Genomic DNA, 27770 nt, shown 5'->3' on the forward strand with positions numbered 1-27770 from the left:
CGGAAACTGCCCCCAGAAACTGCCCCCAGAAACTGCCCCTCAGAAACTGTCTCCAGAAACTGCCCCGCGGAAACTGCCCCCAGAAACTGCCCCGCGGAAACTGCCCCCCGGAAACTGCCCCTCAGAAACTCTCCCCATAAACTGCCCCGCGGAAACTGCCCCCAGAAACTGCCCCGCGGAAACTCTCCCCACAAACTGCCCCCAGAAACTGTCTCCAGAAACTGCCCCCAGAAACTGTCTCCAGAAACTGCCCCTCAGAAACTGTCCCCACAAACTGCCCCTCAGAAACTGTCTCCAGAAACTACCCCGCGGAAACTGCCCCCAGAAACTGCCCCGCGGAAACTGTCCCCACAAACTGCCCCTCAGAAACTGCCCCGCGGAAACAGTGCCGCAGTAGCCGCTCAGAAACAGCCCCGCTCGGGGCGGCGGAGGACGCGCAGGTTGCGCGGAGCTCAGCGCGCCCTGCCCGACTCGGCCGGGGCCGGGGCCGGGCAGGGCCGGGCCGGGGCTGGGGCGGGCGAGCCGCGGGCCCCGCCCCGAGCCCGGCTAGCCGCGGCGAGGCAGTGCCGGCAGCATGATGAGCGGCGGCGCCGCTGCAGCCGCTGGGTCCGCGGGACAGGCGCAGCAGGTGCGGTGGGGCTGGGCGGGGAGGGCAGCGGGGCACGGAGCGGGACCCACGGCCTGGCGCCGGGCACGGGGGTCCCTCCGTGGGCGGCCGGGAGGGACGGAGGGAGCGCCCCGAACCGGGCTCTGCTCCGCGGGCGGCGTGTCTCGGGGCCGGCCGTGCCGAGCCGCGCCGAGCCGAGCCGCGCCGGGCCGGGCTGTGCCGTGCCGGGCTGTGCCGTGCCGGGCTGAGCCGCGCCGAGCCGAGCCGGGCTGAGCCGAGCCGGGCTGTGCCGTGCCGGGCTGAGCCGCGCCGAGCCGAGCCGGGCTGAGCCGAGCCGGGCTGTGCCGAGCCGGGCTGTGCCGTGCCGTGCCAAGCCGAGCCGGGCCGAGCCGAGCCGGGCCGAGCCGAGCCGAGCCGGGCCGAGCCGAGCCGGGCCGTGCCGAGCCGGGCCGGGCCGGGCCGGGCCGGGCCGTGCCCCACCGGCGGGTCCCTGTGCGGCGCTCCCGGAGCCCTCCCGGACGGTGGCACCGCGCTGGCTCGGACGGCCACGCAGGAGAAGTCAAAATAATCTTTTCGCTTTGTGACTAGCCTGCGATTAAGGCAGCCGAGCGCCTTCCCAACGTGTTACAACGCTGGAGCGGGCTGTTAGTTTGGACGCGTCCTAATGAGTGTGTTAATCAGCGTAACATCCTTCTTTGCTCACCTTTTGGGCTAATTGAGAATGGCATCTGCCGAGTTTCTCTTTGCGCTTCGAAGTGTTTGTTAATAGTGATTGTCTTGTCGTGTTCACTCCGTTTTTCATGTCTAAATTCAGCATGTGACTTGAATTCAGATAGCTGCCCCGTGGAGTGGTGATTGTACGTTTATTTGCCCCTATGCCTGTAAGGTTGAGCCAGTATCAAAAAGCTTTAAGTTCTCTCTCAAGTTTATTGAAACAGATCTGGAGGTCTCTGTATTCTTTAAAAGCTGTTTACAATTGGCAACCTTGTTGGTGCCTTCAGCCAAAATGAGATCTGAGCATGGAAATTGAACTGCATTCTTGTATCTAAAGATGGTCCCTTGCAGGTCAAAACGTAGGCATGTTGGCATGGACAGGAAACTTCATGGCAGCGTGAACTTTTTTTTTTTTTTCCCCTGCCTTTCTTTCTGGCTTTCTTTCTCTGTAGATACTCTAAACCTTTCAGTAAGGTGGAGCAGTGCAGTCCTCTGCTGCCAGTCCCAGCTGGGGTGTAGCTGCCCCCTCTCTGACTCTGCTTTTGGTTTTGAGGAAGTTCTTAATCTCTCTGTGACTCAGTGTTCTAATCTTTAAAATGGCTTAATAAGACTTGTCACGCTTGCCTCCCAGGGACATTAACATCTAATTGATGCTCACGGAGTGCCTTGATCTGGCAGAAAAGAGGGCATCTTGCTTCCCTCATTTCGCCACTTTATTTTGGGTGCTAATTATATTACATGGGTGGAAAACAGATTGGTTGACAACCGAACTGGAATTAATGTCTGTTATCATTGACACAGGCACTCTGAGTGTGTGCCCACTTATGCTTAGTTTGAGGTGTCCAGTGTTTCTCTAAAAACAGTGGGGTTTATCCTTTCTGGAGGATGAGAAATTGCACTGAAGCAGCAACAGACTTTTGCTCCTAACTATACACAGTTTTTTCTCTGTGTATTATGAGGTCAGTAAAGGTTTTAAGAATTAAAACTGTTGACTCAACTCTCAGCATGTCCCTGATCTTAAATCTTACTCCGCCTGAATCTTACCATAGTCTCCGTTTTTGTCATGTTTTACTTCTTTAGAAATAGAGAAAACATACAAATTTACAGTTCTTTGCTTGAAAATACAAGCCTTACAGTATAAAATGTATCTTTTTAACCGTTTTACTTGCGGCTCAAAGGAGTAATTAGCCACTTTACTCCCGTGACTTAAATCTTGCCCCATCTCCTCCTTATCGCTGCTGCCTCCCCCTCGGGCAGATAGCAGAGACTGCGGTGGCTGTAGCAGGGCTCTGGCATGATGGGGTCACCATTAACATACACCGGAAGACATCAGCAGTGTTCATAAATCAGCTGATGTGAGTGGGCACCCTGCCTTAACAGCACCGGCACCATGGGTTTTTTCACCTAAAGCTTGGAGTTGCAGAATTCCCAGTCCTTTCCCTACATTAGGTTCCTCTGTAGGGCAGGTCTCTGTGCTGGGAGGCTGCTTTGTGACACGGCATTTGGCTCATCCCTTTGGTTCACTTCTCCTTTTCACCATTGTTGCTGCAGAATTGTCCTTCCCTGTGCTAAATGGACGTGCAGCCTTGATACCTGACAGCCTTGATGGACCTTGATCAACCAGCGTTGATACCTTTTAAAGCACTGTTTGATGTTTGTTCGTGCTGTTCTTTTCATGGTACTAGGAAAAAACATTGCAGCTGCATCTCAGAGTGTGTGTGTGGTGGAGGGATGAAGTTCTGCATGGAAACTGAAGCATTCTTCATTCCACTTCTTCTTGCCGTGTGGTCTGCCACAGTGATGTGACTTTGCCTGCCCTGTCTGTAAGATCAGGTGACTTTTCAGCAAATTAGTATAAAGGAAAGCATGTAAAAATGGGAAGTTGTCTCTGTTTCACTCTGAATTTCTTTTTTGCTTGTTTTTAATTAATTGCCTCAATGTTGCTCTGAAGTTGTATGGCATTACCAGATCCCTGACATCAGTGCTGCTGTTTGTGGGGAGATCAGATTTCCTTCGCCTAGAATCTAGACAGATGATCTGAAAAGGTTTTGTTTTTATTAAGATATGCTGAAGCAGGGTTTTCTAGTCTCCTGTCGATATCCCATTCCTTGTGGAGGTGAGGAGCCTATGTTTTGGCTGGAGATGTTCTTTAGGTGTAAGAAACCAGAAAACAGGAGAGGTGATTGCTCCCCAGTTTCTTCATGAGTATGCTTGAAGTCTTTCACCTCTTTTAGCACATACCTTGTATCTGCTCCAGCTGTCTCACTGCTCGGGTATTTTATAACTAGCACCTTGAAAAGGGGAAAAAAAGGGAAAACTTTGAAATGCTATATGTTTCCCATTGGGACTCTCCCAGGTGGCTGTGACATTTGTTGTGAATGCCTGGTAACCTGTGTCTGTTTCTTTGCCTCACTCTGGTTCCCCTGGTGTCAGCAGAAAAGCTCTCTCCTCCTAGTGGAAGAGGCTTTGCTTCTTAAGGGCATGGTGTGTTTTGATTCCCTTGAAATGAAGACAATTTCAGGTGTCTGAAACTGAGATCTGCCTCCCAGCGGTCCTTCTGTTTTCTCAGCTTGCTCACGTGTTGGATCCAGAGTCAAGGAGCTACAGAAAGGCTGAGGGGTTGCTTTCTGTGTCTGTGCTGGCAGCCTGGCTTGCATGCATCTCTGGAATAGACTTGTACCTGTACAATAGGAATTTGGGGTGTGAGTTTTGTGTGTGAACAAATTTTTGGCTGCACCTTTCCTGTTCCAGCTCTTTCTGTGTGAGGAGCCCATGAACTTGAAAAGTACAGCCTCCTCTCTGTGTCTGGCAGCTCAGCTGTGCAGGGAGGGCACACTGCTTGTTTCTCATCACTGGGACCAGTTTTAGAGGCGTTTATACAGCAAACTGACTCTTTCAGAAGTGGTATTAGTAGTTCAGGGTACATTAGTCTGATTCTGGAAAATATAGGTATTCTAAATTAAGGCTATTAAGTGTCCACTGATTCAGTGACTGTGCAGATACGCAGTTAATATTGTATTGTGACACATTCTGAAAATTGCTGTGTTTATTTTTGACCTGGAGAAGATGACTAACTCTTTCATGTATGCATAGTTACGTTTACAAGCAAGTAAAAACTTACCCAAAATTATCTTTAGACTCCTAGTTCCATGAAAGGAAAAAAATTCAGACTTGTTCCTAACTCTGAGCTGTGTGTGCTATCAAGCCTTCTTTCTGCTCTGGGTTGATCACCCTGTTGGGTTTTCAGAGGTTTTATTTATCTCCTCCACATTTTTGTGGGCAATTTACTGTGTGGGGAAAGGAACAAGAGCAACCCATTCTGTGTTAGGAGAGGTAGGTGGTACCACAACACAAATTAGAAAGACACTACTGTGGTAGCTTATATTTAGTTAAATTCTGATTGTTCTTATTTCAATGTCCCAGTAACACTGATGTAATTAGGAGAAAACTTGGGTTTGTTTTTTCTTGCTTTTGGCCCCCTAGAGTTGGGATGGCAAAACCTGGTGAGGCAGGTGGTGTATGGATTGTGTGATGGAATTACGTGGACTAGATTTAAACTTTTGTTCTTGGCTCTGGCCTCTCCTCTGCTGTGCTCTGGAGAAATAATGGCAGCGGTTTCTCCAATTGCTGCATTCAGCCAAGGGGACGGTACCAATTCAGCTTTTAAAATTACTGGGCCTGGCATTGTGTATTGTGGAGTTTTAGCTTCCTCAAAAGCAGTTTCTTTGGATCTGTTAGTCCACCATAAATCCTTCTCAGACCTTTTAAGCTTGCAGCTTATTGCCTGTTTAGACTTCAGTAATGCCCAAAGGGGTGCTACAGTTCATAATTAATTCTCTATTGCTGCCATTGCCAAGCATCAAAATAGAATTTCCAAAGCCATGCAAAATTTTTGTTGGGAATAAGCAGGGATGCTTTGTAATCAGCTTTAAATAGTCCTGTGGTAACCCATCAGCCCTTAGACCACCCTTCCAGTACCAAAAGGGTACAAGAGAGCTGGAGAGGGACCTTTTACAGGGGCAGGTAGTGATAGGATGAGGGGTGATGGCTTTAAACTGAAAGAGGGCAGGATTAGATTAGCTATCAGGAAGAGATTCTTTGCTGTGGGGATGGTGAGACATTGGAACCATGATATTTTTATTATATAGTGTTATTTTTAGAAGACTAAGGACATTAAAATACCTGATTCTGATAACATATTTTGTCATTTTCATACCTGAATAGGTGATTCCCATAGCTAATTGGAAGATTTTAAATCTTGCAAGATTTTTTTTCCCGGCCTATGATGTGCAAATCATGTATGATGGAGTCCAGAGAAAAAAAAAAAGAAAAAAAAAAAAAGAACAGTTTTGTTAACAGCAAAGCAGAAGGTGGAGCAGAAAACAAATTTTCCCCTCTCTTTGAGAAGACTCATGTTTGGCAGATAGTGGAATTCTTTTTTGTGTGTAATCGGATAAGAGTGTATTGCAAAGACCTTAATCTGTGTTATTGGCTGAGGTGAGCCCCATCTGTTAATGGTGTCAGGGATGTGCAGTACCCTTGCCCTCTAAACTCATGCACACGGGGAGCAGCACAGAAAGATTTACAGAAACAAGTGCAGGCTCTGAAGGCAGTTGCTAAAAGCAAAGGGAGGAATTCAGAATGGAATGCAGTGTTCTCTGCTGACACCCTTTCTAGCTGAGGAAACCCTCTGGTTAAAGAACTTTACAAGATACTGGGTACTTTATGGTTTCTGCTCATTCATAGTTTGACATCCTTTCATACAGGTTCACCTGCTGTACATGCTTGTTATCAGCCTGGTTTTTATTGATTGTCTTTATGGCACCTTGTGGAATAATTTAAAATAGTAAACTGAGCTCATTAGAAATAAAAATGGGCTTGTGTTGGGTTTGACTTCATGGTGGTAAATAGGCAGTCAGTGCTAATTACCCCCATGTCATCATTCACCCCAGCTGCGGGTCAGACACAGGATCTGCTTGTGCACTTGAATTGCCATTGCTTTGCTCCTTGCAGAGGCAGTAAAGGAGTGAGCATGCTGACACAAGAGCTTACTTCTCCAGGTCTCATTTCCATCCTAGGTGAACTCAAAGAACTTCTGATGGAATGTGATATCTGGGCTTGGATAATTTATGTGAACGAGTTCTCATTCAGATCTGATCTCCTGGCCTTCTGCTTGGTATTTGATTTTCCCCTTTTACTGAGTGCTACAAATTCCTATGGTTGCCACCAATGCAGCCAACTGTTTCTGTCAGTTCAGAAATTGTTTCAGTAATCACATGGCTGTAGGGACAGAAGAATATTGAAGATTGGAGCCACTTTTAAGATTTCAGAGTGTGAATGTGGAGTGTAGGTTCCTCCCATTTCTATCCATGGATTTTTAAAAGTAACAGCTGACACCCCTGTGTACAATATTTGTGTTCAGAACATTCATGTGCTTGACTGAATGTCAGAAACATGCACATGCTTAAGGCTTGGACATAAGCTCCATAAATATGAACTATTAGTGCATTCAAAAACTGAGTTTGTGGATGTAATCAAATACCTCTTGCTGTACTTACTCTCAGAAACCCTGCCCTTGGACCAAGTCAACATTAGGTGTCCCAAAAATGCATTAGGAAGAGCAAAGCTTGTGCAGAGAGCTAAATACATGACACGTGAACCTGTTCAGACAAAAGAAACCATCTTTCTGTTGGGGGGCTGTGTATGAGAGAGTAGAAGGGTTAGGGTGGTTAATTTTATTTTCTGGAAGTGAATAGCACACATTTTTCAGTGCACCAAGCAGGTATCACTCTGTTTGTGACCTGTTTCCTTGTGACAGTGTCAAGGAGCAGGGATTGGGTTGAATCTGTTGCCTGCACTGCTGGCACACAGCACTGTGTGATGCTGCCCTGCCATGGTGTATAAATAACCCTGTGTGGCACAGGGAAGGGGAGACAATGTGCAAATATACACTGGTGTGCTGGGCCTTGTCCTGGATACTGGGATCTGTCTGGCACTGGGTATCTGAGCTGCAGCAAAGGGATGATGGCTAATACAGCACTATAGGAATGGGCTCTTTGTTGATGGAGTGACAAAACTGGCTTTTGTCTTTTCAAGAAAAGAAAAGAGCTCAGAAGTTTTTCTCTTTAATGAAATGAAAAGACACTTTATAGGATTTGGGGGACTTCACTTTAAACTTAAGGATAGCCAATTGGACAGAAGCTAAAAAGTCTTACTTGAGCAATTTACTAGAAAAAAACCAAAGAAACGAATTACTTTTGTGAGGTGTCTTACTAAAAGCAAGAACTTTTTGCACTTGGCTTGGTTTTTCTTCATAAAGAGTTTTGTTATTTTGCCTTTTAATAAAACTTCTTTGTTTCCAACACTACCACAGAAGCCATCCTGCTGATTTTATGCCTTCTAAGGTAGCTGAGCTATCTTGGGTGTGAAATAGATCTCCAAGAGCTGATGAGACCTGGCTCGAGGAGACCCCTGTTTCACAGCACTCCCCAGCACCTACTGCAAAGCTGCTCTGCACGCTGCAGGGAGGCACAACCACGAGTGCCACAGCTCAGCCACATCTTATTTGTAGTTGGGATGCTTAGATAGGCATACAGGAAAATAGGTTAGTGTGCAACAGGCCATCTTTGTGCACGTCGTGGGGAAAGGACTGCCTTTGGTATCCCCTGTGGAGTCATTCTGGTGGCTACTTCACATATCAATGTCAGGTTAAAGATAGAACAGACCAGAGCAGTGTTACTCGTCCAGGAGCATCGGTTCTCCCCTGGAGGGGGCTCAGAGGGTGCTGACCTCGGGCAGTGAGGTTTGTGCTTCAGGGCAGTGCTGGGGCTGGCAGCCCTGGGAGGGAGATGTGCCTTTGGGAGATGCTGGCACAGGCACCAGGAGCAGTGTCAGGCGCTGGGAGCTGGGTGCTGCACCCTCACTCTGAGAGAAGGGTTTCCTCTGGGCTTCCTTCCCACCTGGGAATGAAAAGTCACAGTGAAGCATTCACCTCTGTGTATTTATGTGGAAAAGGAGGGCCACAAGGTTTTTATCTCACACTTCCCTATGCAAAAATGCAGAGGGCAATGCTATTTTCTCTCTCTCTGTTTTCTTTTTGACTGAGGAAGGAGTTGTGATTGTTTGCTGAATATGTTCACGCAGAGGGCTCCAGGATTGCAGAGTGCATGCACTTAGAGGGTTCCAGCAGAATTTCTGATGCTATTTTATGACAACTGCAGAAACCTGACACCTTACAGCCCAATTTATGCATTTAGCTATAGACCACCACACCTGTCTATAGCTACTTGTTCAGCTACTACCTGACTTAATGATTGATGGTATTAGTAACTTGTGTGTAGAAGCATCTTGAAACTCAGTTATGGAATCAAAGCATGCCTCCCAATTATTTTGTTTATCAGGCATTAATAGAGACCAAAAAGAACTATATGGCTGTTTCAGAGCAAGGTGAGATATTTTTGTGTGCTGTTCACAATACTCTTCCCTTACAGAGGTTAGTCCAAGGTTCTACCTGACACTCAGTAAAACACATGAATAACTTAATGCTGTGTTTGACAGAGTTTCTTGGCTCAGCTTTATCTAAGGCAGCACCTGTATGCATCCTTCAGGATGGTCAGGTGGTTCTGCAGAGCAGTGTCAGTATGAGACTTCTGCCTTTTGTTGTAAAGTTTTGTGGATTCTGACCCAGAACTTGATAGGATACATGTCTGTGATGCAATTTGGCTCATTTGAAATCTCAAGCCAATAGAACTACAGCCACTGGCTTCTGAAAACCAGCTGTGAAATTATTTGAGTTTCTCTCCTAGTTCATTAATTTCCAAGATGAATCCAGGAATGGCATACGTAGTATAGCAGATTTACATTTGCACACAAGATTTAATTTAGAGGTAAATATTAATGCAGATATATCAGAGGTTTTTTTTTGCTTTAATAGTTCTAGTGAACAGAGAATGTGAACCACTAGTTTTCAGCTTTATTTGCCCTTCTGAAGTAGCAAAGGATGGCAGGGTTTTCCTTGCCTCTCTCCCTAATCAGTTGCTATCCAGCTAGTGAGCCAACCCTCATGCAAACTATATTGAAAGTGTGGGCCAGAGAGAGTTACTGGGACTTCTGCAAAGGCAACTTAGTTAATGACTTTGCCCAACTTCCCTGCTGGTTTCATGAGGCAGTGTAAGGTTGTGATCAGAGCCTCTGGTGAGTTCATGGAAGCCATCACTACATTTAGTTTTAATGACTGCTTCCTCTAACAAAAAAAATGCCCCTTTGTCATACTAAGAAGCACCTTGTGTTTTGAATCCAAATTTTCTATATTTCTTTTGGGTTTTGTCTGTTGTAAAATATTTAGCTGGGATATTTTGCCAGTCACAGGGCTGAAATAAGTGTTTCTTTTAATTTTGGAGGAGGAGATGAAGTCAAACGGTGTTTTCTTCCTTTTGGCTGATGATTCTACTATGATTATAATGGTGATTCTGATTTCTTCAGGAAGAATATGCAGAGCAGTGAGTGCTTGTCTCTTTTCTGCCAGGTCTGGGGAATTTAAAATGAAAACTAATAGATTATTTTGGACCTCATGACTAGAAACTAGTATTGGAAACACAATTAGAATGAAGCAAAAAAAGGTAAAAATTACATTAATTATTTAATTACCAAACAGATCTGTATTCACATGGAGAGTCTCTGTTAAGTGTATATGCATTTCCTTTCTATTTTTGTCAATGGAATCCACATTTCTGATATTTCTTACTTGATAAAGTTTAATGTTAAAAAGAGTATTTGTAGTCACTGTCCTGTGTGAAGAGTTGTTTTTGTTTGGCATCTTGTGATATGTTGGGCTTTTTTTTTATATTATTATACATAAGGTTTCTCAAGCTTCATTTGCAATGCTCTGGCTTTCCCGTACTCAGTGGTCCGTGGGAGGGGGAGGTAAGGAGCAATTCCCTTTCTTTCAGCCGGGTATTGGCATGGGCACTATGTGCTTAGTCATGTGCTGTGCTGATGGCGAGTTTCGCTCGGCACACCCTGGCAGGGGCAGTCCCTCCCCTGCTCTCAGCAGAGCCATCCTCTCCCTGCTGCAATTGTAGATGACTGGGCTTGTTTTACAGCACTGACGCTGTAATGATAATCTTGCCAATGCTCAGGAGAGGTGGAGGCAGCTGAGCTTTTTGCTGGTATAGCAGGTTTGAAAATTTCACTAGAGATGCTGTGACTTGAAGGTTTTGGTCAGTGTCACAAGGCTGTTGTGAACTTCTGTCAGAAAATGTCAGAGTGGCAGTGAGACTTAGGCTAAAGGTTCTTCCACCAAAATTCTACTTTAATTGCTCTTTCAGTTTCTTTGCCTTCACCTTTACCTGTTTCTTTTCTCCCCTAAGCCTGTATTCTAGATTATGTTCTTATCACTGTTGACTAAACTTCCAGCAGTAAAATTGTCAGCTTTGAGCAGTGAGATGCACCAGTGAGTGCAGCCTTGCAGGGTTCAGAAAAATAGGGTGTAGGCAAGAAAGGGGAGAAAACCACCTGGTAATTGTGTAGGTAGCTGCTGCTAAAATATGGGGCTTCTGTCTGGGAGTGCAAGGACGTTGTATTTATTGTATTTAACGCCCGAAGTGTCTGTGCCTGTCAGAGCTGGGTGCCCTCTTCCCCCTCATCACTGTTCCTCACAACATTTGTTATGCTCTTATGGGCACATGTGTAAGAAATGTCAACTGAGTCATTATTGGGGTGGATGTTCTTCCAGCAGGTGTTTTAAAGGCAAAATTTCAAGTCTCTGGACAAAAAGAGACCAAACTGCCAGTCAAGAATTTATAATATGGAAATAGGTGAGCCCTTTCTTTTTGATCCAGAGCAGTTCTCTTTCCTGACACCCCTCTGTCCTGCTGCAGGTACATGGGGCAGTTTGGCAGCCAAACTGCTGCACCAGTCAGGGTTAGTGTGCAGGGACTGCCTTTGAGATGGAGCCTTTCATGTTGCTTCTGCATGAAAAGGCAGGTGGGTTTGATTTTTAACAACACACCACAGTCATGTTGTTTAATCTGCTACAAAATTCAGACATCTGCCTTTCTGAGCAGCTGTAGCAGGTACATGCAGTGCCTCTTCCAGAATCAGGTTTTATTTTGCCCAAACCTATTTTAGATTTAAACTCCACAGAGGTGAGCAGAGGTGCCCAGGATGTTTCCTCTCCCACTCCAGCACTTGCAGACCGGGAGTGGTGAAGCCACATCAGCAGTGGCTGTGCTGGATGTCCTTGTTGTGATCCTTGCCCCTGCCTGCCGGGCTCTGCCTTAAGCAGATTTACTCAGCTGACCTTTTAACCCACTGGAGATGATCAGAGCTCTGCCCTACGAGCTGCCAGACCAGACAGGGTGGCCCTGACAGGAAAGGTAAAGGAGCCAGCACCTAAGTGCAGCTACCCCAGCAGCAGGAATTTGGGCTGGAAGGGGCCTGTGCAAAGCTGTCAGCTCCTGTTTTTGGAAAGCAAGGGTGCTCTCTGCCTGGTGCTGCACTGACCTGAAAATACCGAGGTGAGCTGTTCATGTGTTGCCATACCCTGCCTGCCAAGACGCCTTGGGGAAATGGGCTCTGCAAAAGTTGATTCATAATTAGATGATATGCTGGATATTAGGAATCCAACAAAGTGCTGCCTTTTGCACTTTTTTCTAGCAATCTCCCTTAGACTCTGTTTATATATTAATGGGCGACATAAGCAGGATTGTAGCAGCCAACTCAACATTTGTAACTTCCCGATGTCCCAGATGGAGTGGCACACATTCAGTGGGTCAGAAGCTCCTTTTTATCCTATTTTTTATCCCTTTGGATTGGTTTCTGTTTGGATCCTTCATTTGCATGAAGGTTTAAGGCGCTGGATTGCCCCATTACAGTTCTGTCCAGGCTGGCTGGTTTCGCTGGGGGTGGTGCACTAAGGTGTAATATGGTATATTGAGTACCCTATTTCTTATAACTACCCTTTTAACCCCTTTTACAATATAATAACCAAACTAACAGTACATGCTTAACGATCTATCAGCTATTTTACAACAGTTTCTAACCTATTTTTAACAAACTTGTACCTCTTTGCAATTTTTTTAGTCTTCTTTTATGCAAACCTATGGCATCTTTTGTCCAGTGAAGAAAACAGGATTCTAGCACTAATAGCTTGTCCTGTCAATTACAGAAAGCTAGGAATAAACTATTCTGGATGACGCTGACTTATGCATTGGGGTATCTGGTAAGCAAACCCTTGGTTACCAAGGCTTTTGAGGTTTTTCTGTGTGTTACCTTGTGCTGCTCCCCCAGGCAGGGCACTCACTGGTTGTGCTCCCTGGCAGGACTGGTGGTCAACAAAGGGCAGGGGTGGAAGAGCCCCTGCTGTGTGTGGTGGAGGGAGGCAGAATTCTGATCATGGAGGACAGATAAACCATCAAATGAAATGCAGAAAAGTTTCTCTTGTGGAAGGCTCCACATCATTAGTGGCAGCAGGAGCACTGGAGTATGTGCTCCCAAGCCCAGTCACTGATATTCCCTGGAGCTGTGTGTGTGTGGTTTTAAACAGGCAGTTTGAGGTAGCAGGTTAATCTGCCTAGAGAGGAGCCCATTTCCCGCAGGCACAGACTGGTCTGTGATGGGCCCAGTTTGGAAGGAATTGCCTGAAGTTGATAGCATCAGTGGAGAAGTTGTGCTCAGTCTGGCTTTGGTAGGAACAGGAGGGCTGGGAGCCCTGCCCAGCTGCACCAGGAGCAGCACCAAGGGGACAGGGATGTTCCCAGCCTGACCTGGGATAGCCTGTGCTGCACACAGGAGGTGCTGGAGGATTTGAACTTCATGTGCTTCACAGTGCTCTGCGCTGGCAGGAATGAGGGCAGGGGTAAAACCTCTCATGTTGTACCTTAAGGAAATGGGCTGACTAAGTGACTGTTGCAGTCACTTCCAGACTTCCTTTCATAAGGTTTTCTGATTTAGAAATGCATTATGGAAATACCTGGCATATGAGCTTTTGTTTTGTTTTTGGTTTTTTTTTTGTTTTTTTTTTTTTTTTACTCCGGTTACTGGTGTGAGCTTTTTCTTTGAAGTAGTATCTATCTGTGGTATAACTTGCACACAAAATAAAGCACTGTTTCTTGAAAATTTTGTTTCCAGAGCTGATATTATTATCCTTTAATCTTCACCTGAGATTTAGTTTTTCTGTTGACTGAATTTTTTTTTTTCCCTTGATGTGGGTGAGCTCATAGTATGTAAATTGTTTCCTTTTGGACCTGGTGTGCCAACTGTCCCAAACTCTTTTTAATGCAGCATATCACTGACTCGTTCTCTTTGGTACTCCAAGTAGCAGTTCCAAGCAATTGTTGGGGGAGGGTAAAATATATTTAAAAAATCCCTATCTGGGTAGAAAAGCTGAGGTTTTGTGCTGTTTTCATGTGTTTGTGACCTCAGAGCCCACGTAGTGAGCTCCAAGGATGTCCTTCTTTTGAAAGACACTGCAACAAAGCCTGTTCTGTGCAGATGGCTTTTGGAGCACTGGTTGTGTTGGTATTTAATCACACTGGGAATACAGTATTAGGGCATTAGCCAACTCCTTATTCCTAGTAAACTAAACCTTGATAACTGGAGCATAGATAAAGATCTGGTTACACATTTCAGTGAAATAAAAGCAATACTGTTTACCTGCATGCAGAAGAGAGGGAGAAATCTGTACTAATATAGAAACAGAATGAAGTCCAAGCCAATATAAGGTCTTGGGCTCAGTAACAAAATGTTTAAAAAAAATCATATTTGTTAAGTGGAGAACTAAAAAGTATTTCTTATGTGTGGATAGTTTAGATTCACACATTTTTCTCTCCATCCTTTTTTTGAAGGTCAGTTCTCTGTTCTCCTTCTTGGTCTCTATAAATTGGGGAATACTAAAGCTCTTTGAACTGCATATTAAGGAACTGTAATAATGAAACACATCTTTGGTGTCTTCAGTTGGTACATTGGATGAATGGATTCTGGGTTTCCTGATCAGCAGTTGGATAAAAACTTCCAGTGTGCTGAGCATCCCCATTCCCCAGTCCCTGCTCTTGGCAGAGCAGGCACAGTGAGGGAAGAATGTGATGCCCAGGGGATCAGCTAAAGCAAAACCAACTTGACCCAAGACGTTTTCTGCAAACCACTTGCCTTCCTAAATTGTTGTTTTCTCTAACAAAGCCAGTTCTAATCAGCACCTTGGGTACTGGGCACTCTGTGAACCCAGAACCAGTTAATCCCTTCCCTTTCTGAAAATTACAGCCTCTTTGAGAGTTGGGGCACCAAAGCAGCTTTAGCTCTGTCTTCCTGTGGCTGTAGGGAGAAATGTGATGCCTCTTATCTCCTCTGCCCTGAAAACACCATGCTCAAGTGAGCACCATGCAGCCAAACATGGCAGCGTTTCAGGATCCTCAGTCAGCTGTGGCTGCTCCACATAACCTCATGGCAATAAATGGGAATGAAGTGGCAGTGCTGCCTCAAAACTTCCTGGGTCTGTGTGACATACTTGTGATGTTTCTGCACTTACACAGGCTCAACGCTTTAAATGCCCTGTTCACGTTGCCTTTCAGGTATGTGTGTTGATGCTGGCCACAGATGCATGCTTTCACTGAGAGATTTTGGCTCTTCTGTGCAGTAAAAGGAATGTTAGGACTAGATGACAGTGAGAAAAGGAACCTTTTAGAAAAAAATCCACATTGTCCTTTGCCTTGGCCCTTCAATGTCATTCTGCAATGTCTGCCCACTTACATGCAGTGAAATACAGGTGCATGATAAAGTAAGTTTTCCAAATGAATGGATGGCTAATGAAGAGCATAATGATAACATCTACATATTATAGCACAGGTCATTCAGTTTGGGAGATGACTGGAAGCAAATGGCCATTGTTGCATAAAAACTTCAATAGAGAAAGATGCAACCTCTGACCATCAATACTGATAGGACTTACATAGAGAAAAAACTTTAGGCAGTGTGATGAACAATTATGGTTAAGAAGTGGTTTTTTTGGTATTTCACAGTTTCCAGTAAACTTTGCTGTGCTGGAGAAAATGAATCATAATGTTATCATGACTGTATCTCAGCTTGCCTTGTGAAAACAGTGATGCATTTGCCATCCCTCCTGTTGCTGGTTAATGATGTTCTGCCCTCAGAGTTGTTTTTTTTTTTTTTTAATTTTTTGATGGGACTTCTTCCTAGCATATTACTCCCATGGGTCTCTTTTTTTTTTCTTTTTCTGGTGGATGTCCCAAAACTAATATTTCAGGATGTATTCTATAGCTTCACCAGGAGGATTTTTCTGCAGCAGAAATGGATTATGTTTTTGTAACTCTCTTGGCATCTTCATTTGGTTTTTTTTTATACTTTGTTTTTCTTCATTTTTTTGGGAAGTCTGGGCAGAGGGAGGGTAGAAATTGTCCTGCACATTTTCTTCCAAAAATACTGTTTCTACTTTCAGAAACTATGTCTTTTCCAATCTCTTCTGGTAACTGTGGGTCCAGTTTACAAGGACAAAAAACATAGAACAGATACAAAACTAACACAGTAGCTTTCTTTCTGTTTTTGTCTTTTTATGTAAATACTCCTTGTGTTTAACCTAATCTGGTTTCCCATCACCCTCTGGCTGACTTGTCTGGATGCAGCTTCTCAGTTCTCCACTGCCATTCAATGGCTGGTTTTTATTGTTTGTTTTTTGGAATTGGCATTGCTGCACTCAAGAAACCTCATTTACAACTCAAAACTGCTTTTGGGCATCTTTGATTCTTTAACTTTGTGGTTTCCATGGATTTCAGTGTGATTGATAGCATTAATGCCCCAGTAAAACACAGGAAGAACTGTGTGATACCTTGTGTTGAAAAAAAAAAATTACAGTAATGGAAAATGGAATGTGTTGATTCCTAAAAATGTGTGTGTATGCATATGAAATACTGCCCAGAACGTTTCATTTCTTTGATCATTGGCAAAGCAATCCTGTCTGTGTTTTCAATGGATTAATCCTCGCTACTGATCTGGAAGTCTGATGTCTACAGATGAGGGCAGCTCTGCCAAATGAATTACTGTGGACTGGAGCCCTCAGGGTCTTGCAGCCCCAGTGCCAGCTGTTTATTCCTCTTGGGTAATTGCCACAGCCCCAGTAACCAGAGGGACACATACTGGAGAGCAGAGATCTACACATCCACGATGTGTAGAAAGATGATCTGAAATACACTCCTGAGAGCTTTTGGCACAAATCTATGAAAACTAATGCTGGTGCTGTTCTTTTCCTCCCCCAAGACATAACCTGGAGTGTTTGCTTCAGCACAGCCGTAATTTCATATTTTTGCTTCAAAAAACCCTGAACAAATATTAATTTCCTTTCTCACAGAAATCCTGAGGAGAAACAAAAGACAGCCTTGCTTTGGCATCCAGTGTTCTCTGAGGGCACTTTCTGGTGTCTCCAGCAGATATTTTTGGCCAGCTCTCAGAGAAGCAGCATTGCTGCTCTTTTTTGCTTTCTGGGTTGGGGGAGATCAGTGAGGGGACAGACAGGCTGTATATGGGCATCAGGTGGCTTCAAGGATTCCAGACTGGTGGCACTCTTTGTCCCTTGCTCCCTGCTGGGGTCCACCAGAAATGAGGTGGCCCCTCCTGGGCTCTGGCAGTGTCACGTTGCTGGGTCAGCTCATGGCCTGTCTTGCTGCCCCATCCTTCTGCATTATTCCTATTCTCCAAGTGCCATAAACCAGCATTGTTTCTGTGATTGCTGACTAAGAGAGTCTGCTTTTTGCTGCTTCATGTGCTTGTTTTCTTTTATGGTGTATTTACCTCCGTAATTATGTCCCCATGCATAAAGGGAATGCTGTAGTAGAGGAACTGTTGCTGAATGTAGCTCAGTTTTGTTGGTATAACTTTATATATAGCAGGGATTTTGCTGACAGGGCTCTGCCAGCTACAGGGTATGCTTTTATTTGTCTTCCTCACAGTGACAGTTGTGCCATCAAAGTTTTGCCTGTGACCTGAGGGTGAGGAACAGAGAGGAGGACACAGGGCTGTGAGAGAAGTGGGATGTTCAAGTTCCCACTGGCAGCTGGGCAGGAGTGGTGCCAGAGTTCCCTCTCCATCATCCTCTTGTGTCATCCATCCCTGCTCAGTGTGTCTGGCCCTGCCATCTCCCTGCTGCTGTGATTTTGGGAATGGAAAACAGGGTATTACTTGCTCTCCAAGTTAGTCTGGCTCAGTGTTCCAAACATCCTATTGAAAGTAGAAAATCTTGTGCTGATCAAAGGACAACCAGCACTGCCTATTCTGTGATTACTATCTATGCTGTTCTAGCTTGTGAGCTTGAAATTATAAGTGTCACTTTAGAAAAAGAAAGGCAGGAGTTTCAAAGAGCTTAAATTGTTTTCACTGAGACTACATCCATACCATCTTTCTAGCTTAAATAACAGGTGCTTTTTCTTAAGAGTATGCTTTCTTTTTCTTAAGAGGCAGGCTGATGTTGCCCTTCTGGTATACTGTCTCCTTCGTTCTTGTGATCCTAACCTAGGGAAACATCAGCATAAACTTTCTACTGTTGTTTATATTGTGTTTCTCATCTACTACAACAGAGCTGAAAAATGTTCTTCCTCATAACCAGTCTAAACAAGAGTCAGGTTTTAATATCTTATTTATGCATGTGGTAGAATCATCTACAGTTACCTTTGAAGATGTAGATTATATGGAAACTTGGGACTTTGCAGCAGAGCTTTTAGCAGGCCTGTAAAAAAAATTTTTAAGTACTTACTGTAACCTGCACAGAATAAGAATTGAGCTAAAGACATTTCTCCTTGAAACCATTGGACTTGAAGGTTTAGAGTTATAATTTCCACTGGTGTAGCTACAACAACATTGCTTGAAAATTCATTCTTCAGAAATTATGGTATTACTGATAAGTAGATGAGTAGTTTGTAAGCTGCATACAAGCTGCATACAAAATTATGTATTGTCGTTCATTTGAAAAATCTGTGCCTTTGCTTTGCAAAATGAGTATCTTGAGGGTTTTAGTTTACAGATGTTTACAGGACAGGACTTCTTGTGCAGGCAGCAGAACAGTGTGAGCTCTGTGGCTGCCAGTTCTCTGTGGGATTTATCTGAAAGCTGGCAAGTGCTGTGTCCTTGGGCCCAGCAGAGGTCTGAGCCCCATCCCTGGGGGTGCACATGTGGCCCCTGGGGCAGCCCCCACTCTTTACCCCTGCCAGCACCGTGTGTTTCTGTGAGTGGGGACACACGCAAGCTGCTGTCTGCCTCATGGGGCTGATCTCGCTTTACTTGTCCTTGTCTTAGTGCAGTCCCTCAGCAAAGCTCAGATTGGTAACATCAAGAAACAAACCGACTATTTTTAAAGCTTCCAGCTTTAAAATGTGTGGAATGTGACTCAGTCTCTGTTGTGGCAGATAAAACCCTACAGATAGGTCATTTTATTTTCTGCTTCCTGTGAACGAATCTAAAATACCCAGTGCCAAGCCTTGGTGCTCTTGTGCACATGTTTCCAGCTGTATTTTATCGTGGGTGCTCCCAGCTGCAGCAGGTTAAACGGGCACAGCTGCACTTGCTGTGTTTGAAATGTCTCATATAACCACTGCAAAACGAGCTGATAGCGTGCATGGTAACCTTGTAAGTTCACAGGCACACAGTGTCTCAGCAGGAGCTGTTTGGAATTCCATACTTGGCCTGAAAAGTTATTTTGCAGGGGTTCTGTGGAAGTTGGCTTTTTATAAAAATACAGAAGAGTAATCTGGCTGTTTAGAGAGACAGTTTGTGAGCCTTTGTTCAGAGGCAGCTTCCCTTCACTGATGTTTGTGGTAGGACTGTGCATCTTAAGGAATGGGTTGTCTGTTTGTGGCCAGCACAAAACTAGTATTTCAGGCCAACATGCTTCTAGCTAGTTTTATAAGCAAAGCAAATGAGAGCTTCACTTGTTACCAGAATTACATAGAATTTTTTTTCCTTTTATGTCATTTTTAGGACAACATGCAAAGAAACCAAACCACCAAAAAGCTGTGTTTCCTCCAGACAGAAATGTTTACATTTAAAATGGTCTCCACAAAAACAAAGTGCATCACAATAGAAACTAAACTGAAAGACTCAGGAAGTTTTGTAACACAGCAGTTTTACGTGCAAACTTCACATTTTATGATGGTATTGATCTCTTAGTTCAGTCAGGGAAAGAGGCAGCAGAAATATTCTACTTTAAACTGATGATGAGGAAGGGCTGGAGTAGGTGACTGCTGTGATTGCTGCAGTCTTTTGTTTCTGTTGTTGTTTCTAACCTTAAGCCAACAATAAATGTATTGTATCCTGCATGCCAAACTGGAGTCTCAATAAAAGAATTTATTCTTGGTAAACATGGCAGAATTAGGGTTGTATTGAAAGTGGAATCAGGATTAGTGGTATTGAGTGCTGGGAATTGAATCCTTTCCTGATCTCCCCAAGGAACATGTTCTCAAGTATTAGAAGCAGCGCATTAAGGGACTAAGGAAGAACTTAAGTGCTTCAATTTTGAATTAAATTAGGGTTGTTCTCATTCCAGTGGGACACATAAGCCAAAAGAGGGTTTTAATTTTTGTTGGTAGTACCTCAAGACCTTGCTGCCAAGCAATTTGTATGGTGCTGCTGTCAAAAAGTATGTTATTTTCCTGTAATGACTCATATATGTCAGCTTTACTGCTTGCTCAGCTTGCTGCTGAGAGACTCCATGTGCAGATGTGAACCAGCTCCATACATCCATCTGACTAGAGATACTTAGTGGAATTGCCCTGACAGTGGAGCTGCTTTTTTCAGTATTCTCAAGATTGTCTGCAGTAGCAGAGCTTGTTTTGCTGACAGGAGATATCACCCAGGACTAGAGCCATTAGTTTTCCTATGGATACATCAGTGCACGTGCCATTGCTTTAACTTCTGCTTTCTCTCTGCCTCTTTTGCACTGCTTTCCTTTTAGTTGTAACAAGATCTTCACTTTCTTCTTGGGCAGCCACCAGGCATGAGCAACACTTCTCAGCTTTCCTTATCTGACATTCCTGTTGGCCCTGGCTGGAGGCAGAAAGGAGGCAGGGATAACTTCTGACAGTGGAGGAACCATCGAAATGGAGCCCTTCTTCTTCCCAGTGTACTTTGTGTCCTCCAGAGACTCCTACAATGCCATGGGAAGCTGGGTGCAAGGCCAAGTTCTTGTGTATGCTTAATACATCATGCAGGGGACCTAAAATGGCAATTCTTGTGTCTAACCCACAGATGCTTCAGTTCTGACTTAAAAGAACTGTTTGTGCAGCCTATTTCCTGCTCTCTCATTCTTTTCCTTTCACTGACCCAAATTTTTATTGGGCTCTGCACCACTTCAGTGAAGTTTAAAATAAAATGCATTTTATTTTTGGATTGTGCTACTAGAGGAAGTTTAAAAGTCACTTTAAAAAGCATCATTTGCAGTTTCAGCATCAATACTCACCTTGATGAGATTTTTGGCTCTATATTTCATCCCGAGAGTGATCTATATGATGAAGGAAGTAAAAGGATAAATTATAATACTCTAAGAACTCAAGTACTTTGCCAAACACTGTTAATTTTTCTGCTACAGGTAAGCAGTTAATGCATTCCCTCTTAAGTCTTTAAGACAGTTACAGAACAGGAAACTTATAATTATAGGCAAGAATGACCCTGTTGAACTCCTTATCCTTATTGCATTGCTTCTAGTGAGTTATATGCAATACTGCAGTGAAATATCAGTGGCTCCTCAGAAAGAAATGCATACTTTTCTATCAGCTGCATATACTTAGAGCACCATCTTCAGCTCTGTCATCTGTCAACACAGTGTTCATGCCAAAAAAAAAAAAAAAGGGAGAAATTAAATGGTGTTTCCAGCAATCCAGAAACCTTAGTAACCAGAGTCTCCTGTCTCATCCTGCTTTTTTGACCACAAAATGTTACTTTTTTGGAGAATATGACCTCTGACACAGCAAGGAGAAATGCTTCACTAGTGAGCAAATGTCTTCTGAGATGCCAATGCCACTCCTCAGTTTTTCAGTATGGGGAGTGTGTTGGAAGTTCCTGAGGAGAAGATTTAATGCCCAGAAAAAATAGTCTCAGTCTTGGCTTTGTGGTGTTGGAGAAGGGAGGTTTTATGGCTGGAGATAGTCCTGCCTGTCCTCCCCAGTGGAAAGGCAGAGGAAGGCTAGGCCAGGCTTGTGTGTGTGCAGCACCTACTTCCACTCCATGCTAAAAATGTTTTTGTCCCTTCCCTTTGCCTGCAGTGGGTCCTGCCTTGTCCCTGCTGTTATCAGCACTGCCTCATGCTTGCTTTCCTTCTTTGCTTGGTTCAGATACCGCTCTCCTCTCTTAGCTCTGCTCTTCCCCCACTTCTCTGCTGGATGGCAACAGCTGAGGCCATAAAACTCCAGTCTCTGGGAGCAGAAAAAGGCACTGAGTTAAGAGCTGGTGATCACATGGGCTTACCAGTTATGCCAAGAGTTACCTTTCAAAGACATTTGTGTTTTATGAACACAACTGTCTTGGGGTGAGCTAATAAAGCAGTGCAGAGGAAGCACTGTTTCATAGCTGTGGTGTCAGCAAAGTCTCTGGTAGGTGTGAGGGAGGAGCAGAACGTGAGTTTCTGGTGACAGTACTGTATTTGCAGGGTGCCCTGTGGCAGGAAGGAATGATGAATCTGACTCCATGTTCTCAGAAGGCTGATTTATTATTTTATGATACTATATTATATTAAAAAATATTATACTAAACTATACTAAAGAATACAGAAAGGATACTTACAGAAGGCTAAAAATATAATAATGAAAACTCATGACTTTCCAGAGCCCCAACACAGCTTGGCCCCAATTGGCCAAAGAGTGAAAACAACTCACAGCAGAATGCAATGAAACAATCACCTGTGGGTAAACCATCTCCAACCACATTCTAAATGGGAGCACAACACAGGAGAAGCAAATGGGATAAGAATTTGTTTTCCTTTTTCTCTGAGGTGTCTCAGCTTCCCAGGAGAAAAATCCTGGGTGAAGGGATTTTTCAGAGAATGTGAATGCCAGAGCAGAGGAGAGCGTGTGAGACTGCCGCTCCCTCCCTCAGTGACGTGCCCTCAGTGGGATGTGTCACTGACACTGCCCCGCTCCCTGAGAACCCACTTGGAATTATTTTGAGAGAAAAGGAAAAGGACTACTTCTCTGTTGTGAAATATCTCAGGCAAGTATAAACATTGGGTAAAGTAAGTGTTCAGCCTTGATTTTAAGTGTTTTTTTTTAGTGGGCCTCAAATCCTGAGGCGCATGCACACCAAGCTGTTCAAGCCTCATGGTAGCACCTTGTGCTGTGTTTCATGGTTGTTCCCTGCCTTTCCTGTGGAACTTTTGGATCTGTTGGTCCTTTTTGGACCGACCGAAACCCTTTGTGTGCTCTGCATTCCCAAAGGCAGCAGGGTGAGGGGAATGCCGGGCCTCCCTCCCTCGCACCTGCCCGGGGCTGGCAAAGGCAGGCTCCCTCCGGCTGACACGCAGCTCCTGGGGCTGTGCTCATTAACCGTCGAGGCCTCCAAGCTGGGAAAGTGCACCATGTCCTGGGCTCCTTCTGAGGCAATGGGAGCTCATGGTACTCAGCTGCTTGAAAAATTAGATCTTCTGAAAGGCAGGGCATGTAAAATGTTTGTGCTTTTACCTCACAAAGCTCTGTAGAAGAGGGCATGAAACGTACTATAAATGAAGTATTCAGAGGGGAAAACAAAAATTTCCTGACTTGTTCTTGGCACCAAACATTTAATCATGACATTTGGTCTTAAAAAATGTACAACTCTCAACATTGCCAATTCATTTTACCCACAAACCCACAACAGACTGATGATGTGCATACAAAGGTTATTTATTTTGAGCACAGACAGGGAATGTGAGTATTCCAAATGCTTCCTTATATCTCCCTGTGGGATCTCTTTAATAAGTTGCATAATATTTTTCTGTATTAGAGGATGGTAAGACAGACATGGTGGGGCTCTTCTTTACTTAAATACGCTGGTTATGTTTTCTTTTTTCTTCTTTGAAGGAAATGCAAGCAGAGAATGAATAGTTTGTGAACAGTGTTAGACTGAGAAGCATGACTTCAAAGGCCTTTCTAACAATTTATTCTGAAACTATCAGCCAACAGATGACGTTCCAAGTAAAATAACTAATTATGTGGGAAGTTAGGCAAGCATTGATTTAGTTTTTGGTTTCTTGGACTGGCAGATAATTCTTTAATAGCAAGAAAAAGAATACATGACTTAACTTTCTGAACCTGAGTCCAGGTAAACCTTCTTCTGAGGACAAGTTTATACATAACCTGTAACAATATTCTTGGAAAATGTGAAAGCCACTTGGATACTTTCTATGGACCTTGGCTGACTCTAAGATGCTCCCCATTAGATATGAAGAACAAGGTTAAAGAAGGATAAGGGAGTGCCGCAATGAAAGTATTTTAGTTCTTTGAAACTTGTGTTAATTTAGAATAGCATTGCTCTTGCAGAATGTAAGGGTATTTATCTGGAATATCAGGCACAGTTTGACAGTAATCATGTTACTAGGAAAAGCCAGTGGGGCTTAGCACGCCAAACATCATTACTTTATATTGTCAGCACATGACAAGGTAAGACTCCAAACACATAACTTCAGCATGGAACATGTGAAGACGTGGAGATAAAATTCCTTTCTACGTGCTAGAGCGCCAAACCCTTTCTCATTTTGGCAAGAGTGTTAGGAAAAGGGGGTCTCTCTATGATTACTTGTTTTCTGGTTCCTTTAGTTCTGGTGTAACTTGTGATGATGTTTCTGCTTAGCCTGTTTTGTACATTTGCTTGTGGCAAATGATTGTGCCAATTCTAAATTGCTCTGGGTAAGCTGCACCCTTGGCCCTAACTTGTGCAACAGCAAAAAAAAAAAAAAAAAAAAAAAAAAAAAAAAAAATCCATCAAACCATGTTGACTTTTGGCTGCAGGTTTCCATGAATTCTTAAGACCAAAATATCACTTGCTGTTACATAAATTCTGCTTGGGGAAAAAATCTGGACTTTTGGGGTTTGTACATCAGTTATCTAGGACTGAACAACAGCAACAAAAAAATTAAATCCTCAAGCTCTCGGTGAAGCTGGTTCTTCTTGTAGCAGTAGGCTTGAGTTAGCAGGGCTTTTATAACAGTCTTTGTGAGTATAAGTCATGACAGCACAAATATGGGATGTTTGTTTGTGACACTTGGGTATCGCTACTAACTTTTTGTGCCTGCTTGTACAAAACTTGCTTCTATCTCTATTCCTTCATCAGACTCTACATTTAAAAATCTTTCTGCTAAGCATACATATCTGTGAGACTTTCTTGTCAAACTTTCATCCTTCCCAACAGGCTAGTCACTGTATGCTGGGGTTTTATGTTCATATTGTATGTGCAGTTTGTGGATTTAATTTTATCATACAGAACCTGCTTTAATATGACCTGTGTTTGTCTTTTCTAGGAATAACATGTGTGGAAGTACTTGCTATTGTTGATCACCTGTGCCCCAGCACGAGAGCTCCAGCTTAATCATTCTCTGCTCTCAGAACATGGAGGAAAATGATGATGAAAAATACAATCAAGCTGGCCAGATATTTGAAAACTTTGTACAAGCATCAACATGCAAAGGCACCATTCAGGCCTTCAATATTCTCACTCGCCAACTTGACTTAGATCCTTTGGACAACAGAAACTTTTACACCAAACTAAAATCAAGAATTACCACATGGAAGGCCAAAGCTTTGTGGAACAAGCTTGATAAGAGAGCAAGTCACAAAGAGTATAAACGCGGGAAGTCTTGTATGAACACTAAGGTAAGTAGAATTCAGTTTTGGATTTCATAGCTTGGGAATTTTTAAACTTGTTTTTCTGCAGAAGCAAGGTTTCTACCATCACTTACAGTGTGTCTGTTCAGTAACCCTTCCTTTAATATGCTGAAACTGGTTATTGACTGGTTTTAGACAAATTTTAAAGTGTTTTTCTTCTGAAAGTTCTGTGGAAACTCACAATATATAAGAGTGAGCCTTAAAGCATCCTTTTACAGTCTGTCTCAGACTTTGTCCTTTTTATACCTCATCACCAAATGGGTGTAAGATGCAAACTTCTGAAGAAATAGGCTGCATTCATGACAGACTCTCAAGAACTACTTGCTTTATTAAGCAGGGGTTTGCAAGGTACAAACTGTAACATATTCAGGCTCCTCAGCTTTGTGTATGCTGTAAGAGACCAGGGCTGGCCAAATGTGTTTCAGCAGCAGTTCCTAAGCTGCTCTCTGAAGGTGCTGCTTGGAGGTCTGGGGATCTGTCTCTGTCACCTGGCATTGGCTCCAGTTGCTGTACAACAGCAAAATACAATCCTGCTCTATTTATGGATTGAAGTCCTTTCCTGGTAGTGTTTTTTCACAAGCAGAATGTGAGTAATTGCTCTGTGGTAGTTACTGAGGGAGATGGTCTGCTTGGTTGTGGAGAGGACAGGAAATGATCTTTTCACCGAGCATGCATTACATATTTTGATAGAGTGCACCGATGAGCACTCTAAATCTTGCTGACGTAAGTCTTGCTGACAAAACTGTGCAAAATACTCCGGCCGGTTGTTTCATCTGGCTATCACAGAATAATTCTACTAGCTTTGTCTCAAGAGCAATTCATTCATTTACTGCCAAGTGATGGCTAAATGTTGTCCCAAGAAGGGTAACTTTTAAGAAGCTACTTGACTATATAGAGGTAGAACAGAGAGGAGGGGCATACTGGGGTATAACATATATAGACACCAAAATGTGAAGGGTTTTTTAATTAAAACTATCACTGAAGTGTTCTTTCATGGACTCAGTAGATAGGTAGTGTTGAAAGTCTCTTTCTTCTGGTTTGCATCATTGACTGAAACTTCTCAAACGCGTGAGGAGAACACCAAGTTACCTTCAGTACATAGAGAGTCCTCTGGTTTTATTCACTTTTTATAACTTCTCAATGATTATTGATGTTTTTTAAGGTCATAAGGGTCCTTAATATAGTTTTATATAGTAAAGTAGTGTCATCACAGCTATTTAGACTGTGTTCCTGGCAGGCTCTGGTTTTCTCCTCTCCTTTTTCCCTTCATTTCCCTTTTTGACCTGTGCTTCCTTCCTCCCTTTTTGTTCTTTGGAAAAGTCCTTGAACATATGTCATGGAGCATCTTTGTGATGAAAACAGACAGGAAATGGAAGGAATGAGAAACTGTCTGATGATTAAAAAATTTTAGGAAATATTCCACATGCACCTCACCATACACATACAGCCCCAGGTCCAAATTTCTGTGGTGGGAAGTTTGGGGAAGTGTTTGCAACACAAAAAAGCAGTTTTAAGACCCACGTGAAATGTAAAAACTAAGTCTTCTCTCAAACGGTGACCTTATAAAGCCAAGACTTTGTTCTGTAAACTTCCTAAGCAAAATGATTAATATTTATTTTGTGAGAAGATTCTGTGGAAATGGGTTGGTGCATAAAATATATAGGCTGTGTAATGCTTTACAATGTTGCCAAGGAGGAAGCTAATCAACACCTTCCACGGTGTTTGAAGTATGGTATTACTGCCCCTTGAGATGAAAGATTTATTTTGAGTGGCATGGTGTAAGTATTTGCAGAAATTAATGGACATTTCTATGATGCACATGCGACCAACGTGCAAATGGCTGTAGAATGTCTGCATGTCAAGAGTGTGGGTCCAGATATTCCGTGAAATACTTGGAGATGTTCACCATGAGCCTGGCCCGTGCCCAGAGCTGCACTTCAGCGTGTCATCGCTGATTTAACATGAGAAACATGAATCTTCACATTGCTGGCAATGAGACCAGCGGCCCCAGTGGGGATATCTAACCAAACATTCCTGGGGTGTGAATCACAGGCTGCTGCAGAGCCTATCTGTGCCTGGCCCTGCAGGAGGGGAGGCTGCTGTGCTGGGAGAGGAGCGTGGACCCCAGCCATTGAGATGGTGGGCTCTGACAGCTCCACTCACAGATAAGGGGTTCTCAGAAATGCTGGCAGCCCAGCCAGTGCAGAGAGGTTAGGCTGCAGCATGCACAGCACCCTTACCTGCAGTGTAACTGGTGATTTTAGCTTTGTGTCTTATTCTGTGCTGTTTGCAGGGGTGGAACAGGAGCTCACAGCTGCATCCTGGCAGCCGTGCCCGGCGCTCACCTCCATGGGGCTGCCTGGAGCTGCTCGAGGCACATCTGCCCCAAGTGAAAACCCTGCTTTAGCAAGCACCATCACAACCTGAGCAATGAGCCAAGTGGATTCTTGCAGTTGCAGCTCTGTAAACAGAGCCAAGGTTGCTAGTAGGCATCACTTAAAAAAATACATGACTTCAAGGCTTTAAATAAGGTTGTGGCCTTGAATGCTGTAGATGAGCCTGCAGCTCATGGTTCTTAGATATGGCTTTGCAATCTTCCCAATCTTTGG

At 43.9% G+C, this 27770-nt stretch overlaps 1 protein-coding gene across 1 annotated transcript in view; it reads left to right on the top strand.

The window, feature by feature from the left end:
• The first annotated feature begins 572 nt into the window (after positions 1–572).
• MICAL2 (microtubule associated monooxygenase, calponin and LIM domain containing 2) overlaps positions 573–27770 on the top strand; it is a 118765-nt gene continuing 91567 nt past the window's right edge. The window contains exons 1-2 of the mRNA XM_066552501.1: positions 573–628; positions 24798–25149. Coding sequence (XP_066408598.1) covers positions 24886–25149 — 264 coding nt within the window. The 5' untranslated portion in view covers positions 573–628; positions 24798–24885. The remainder of the gene's footprint in view (positions 629–24797; positions 25150–27770) is intronic.

This window comes from Molothrus aeneus, chromosome 6 (assembly GCF_037042795.1).
Source record: "Molothrus aeneus isolate 106 chromosome 6, BPBGC_Maene_1.0, whole genome shotgun sequence".
In the NCBI taxonomy this organism is placed as follows: Eukaryota; Metazoa; Chordata; class Aves; order Passeriformes; family Icteridae; genus Molothrus; species Molothrus aeneus.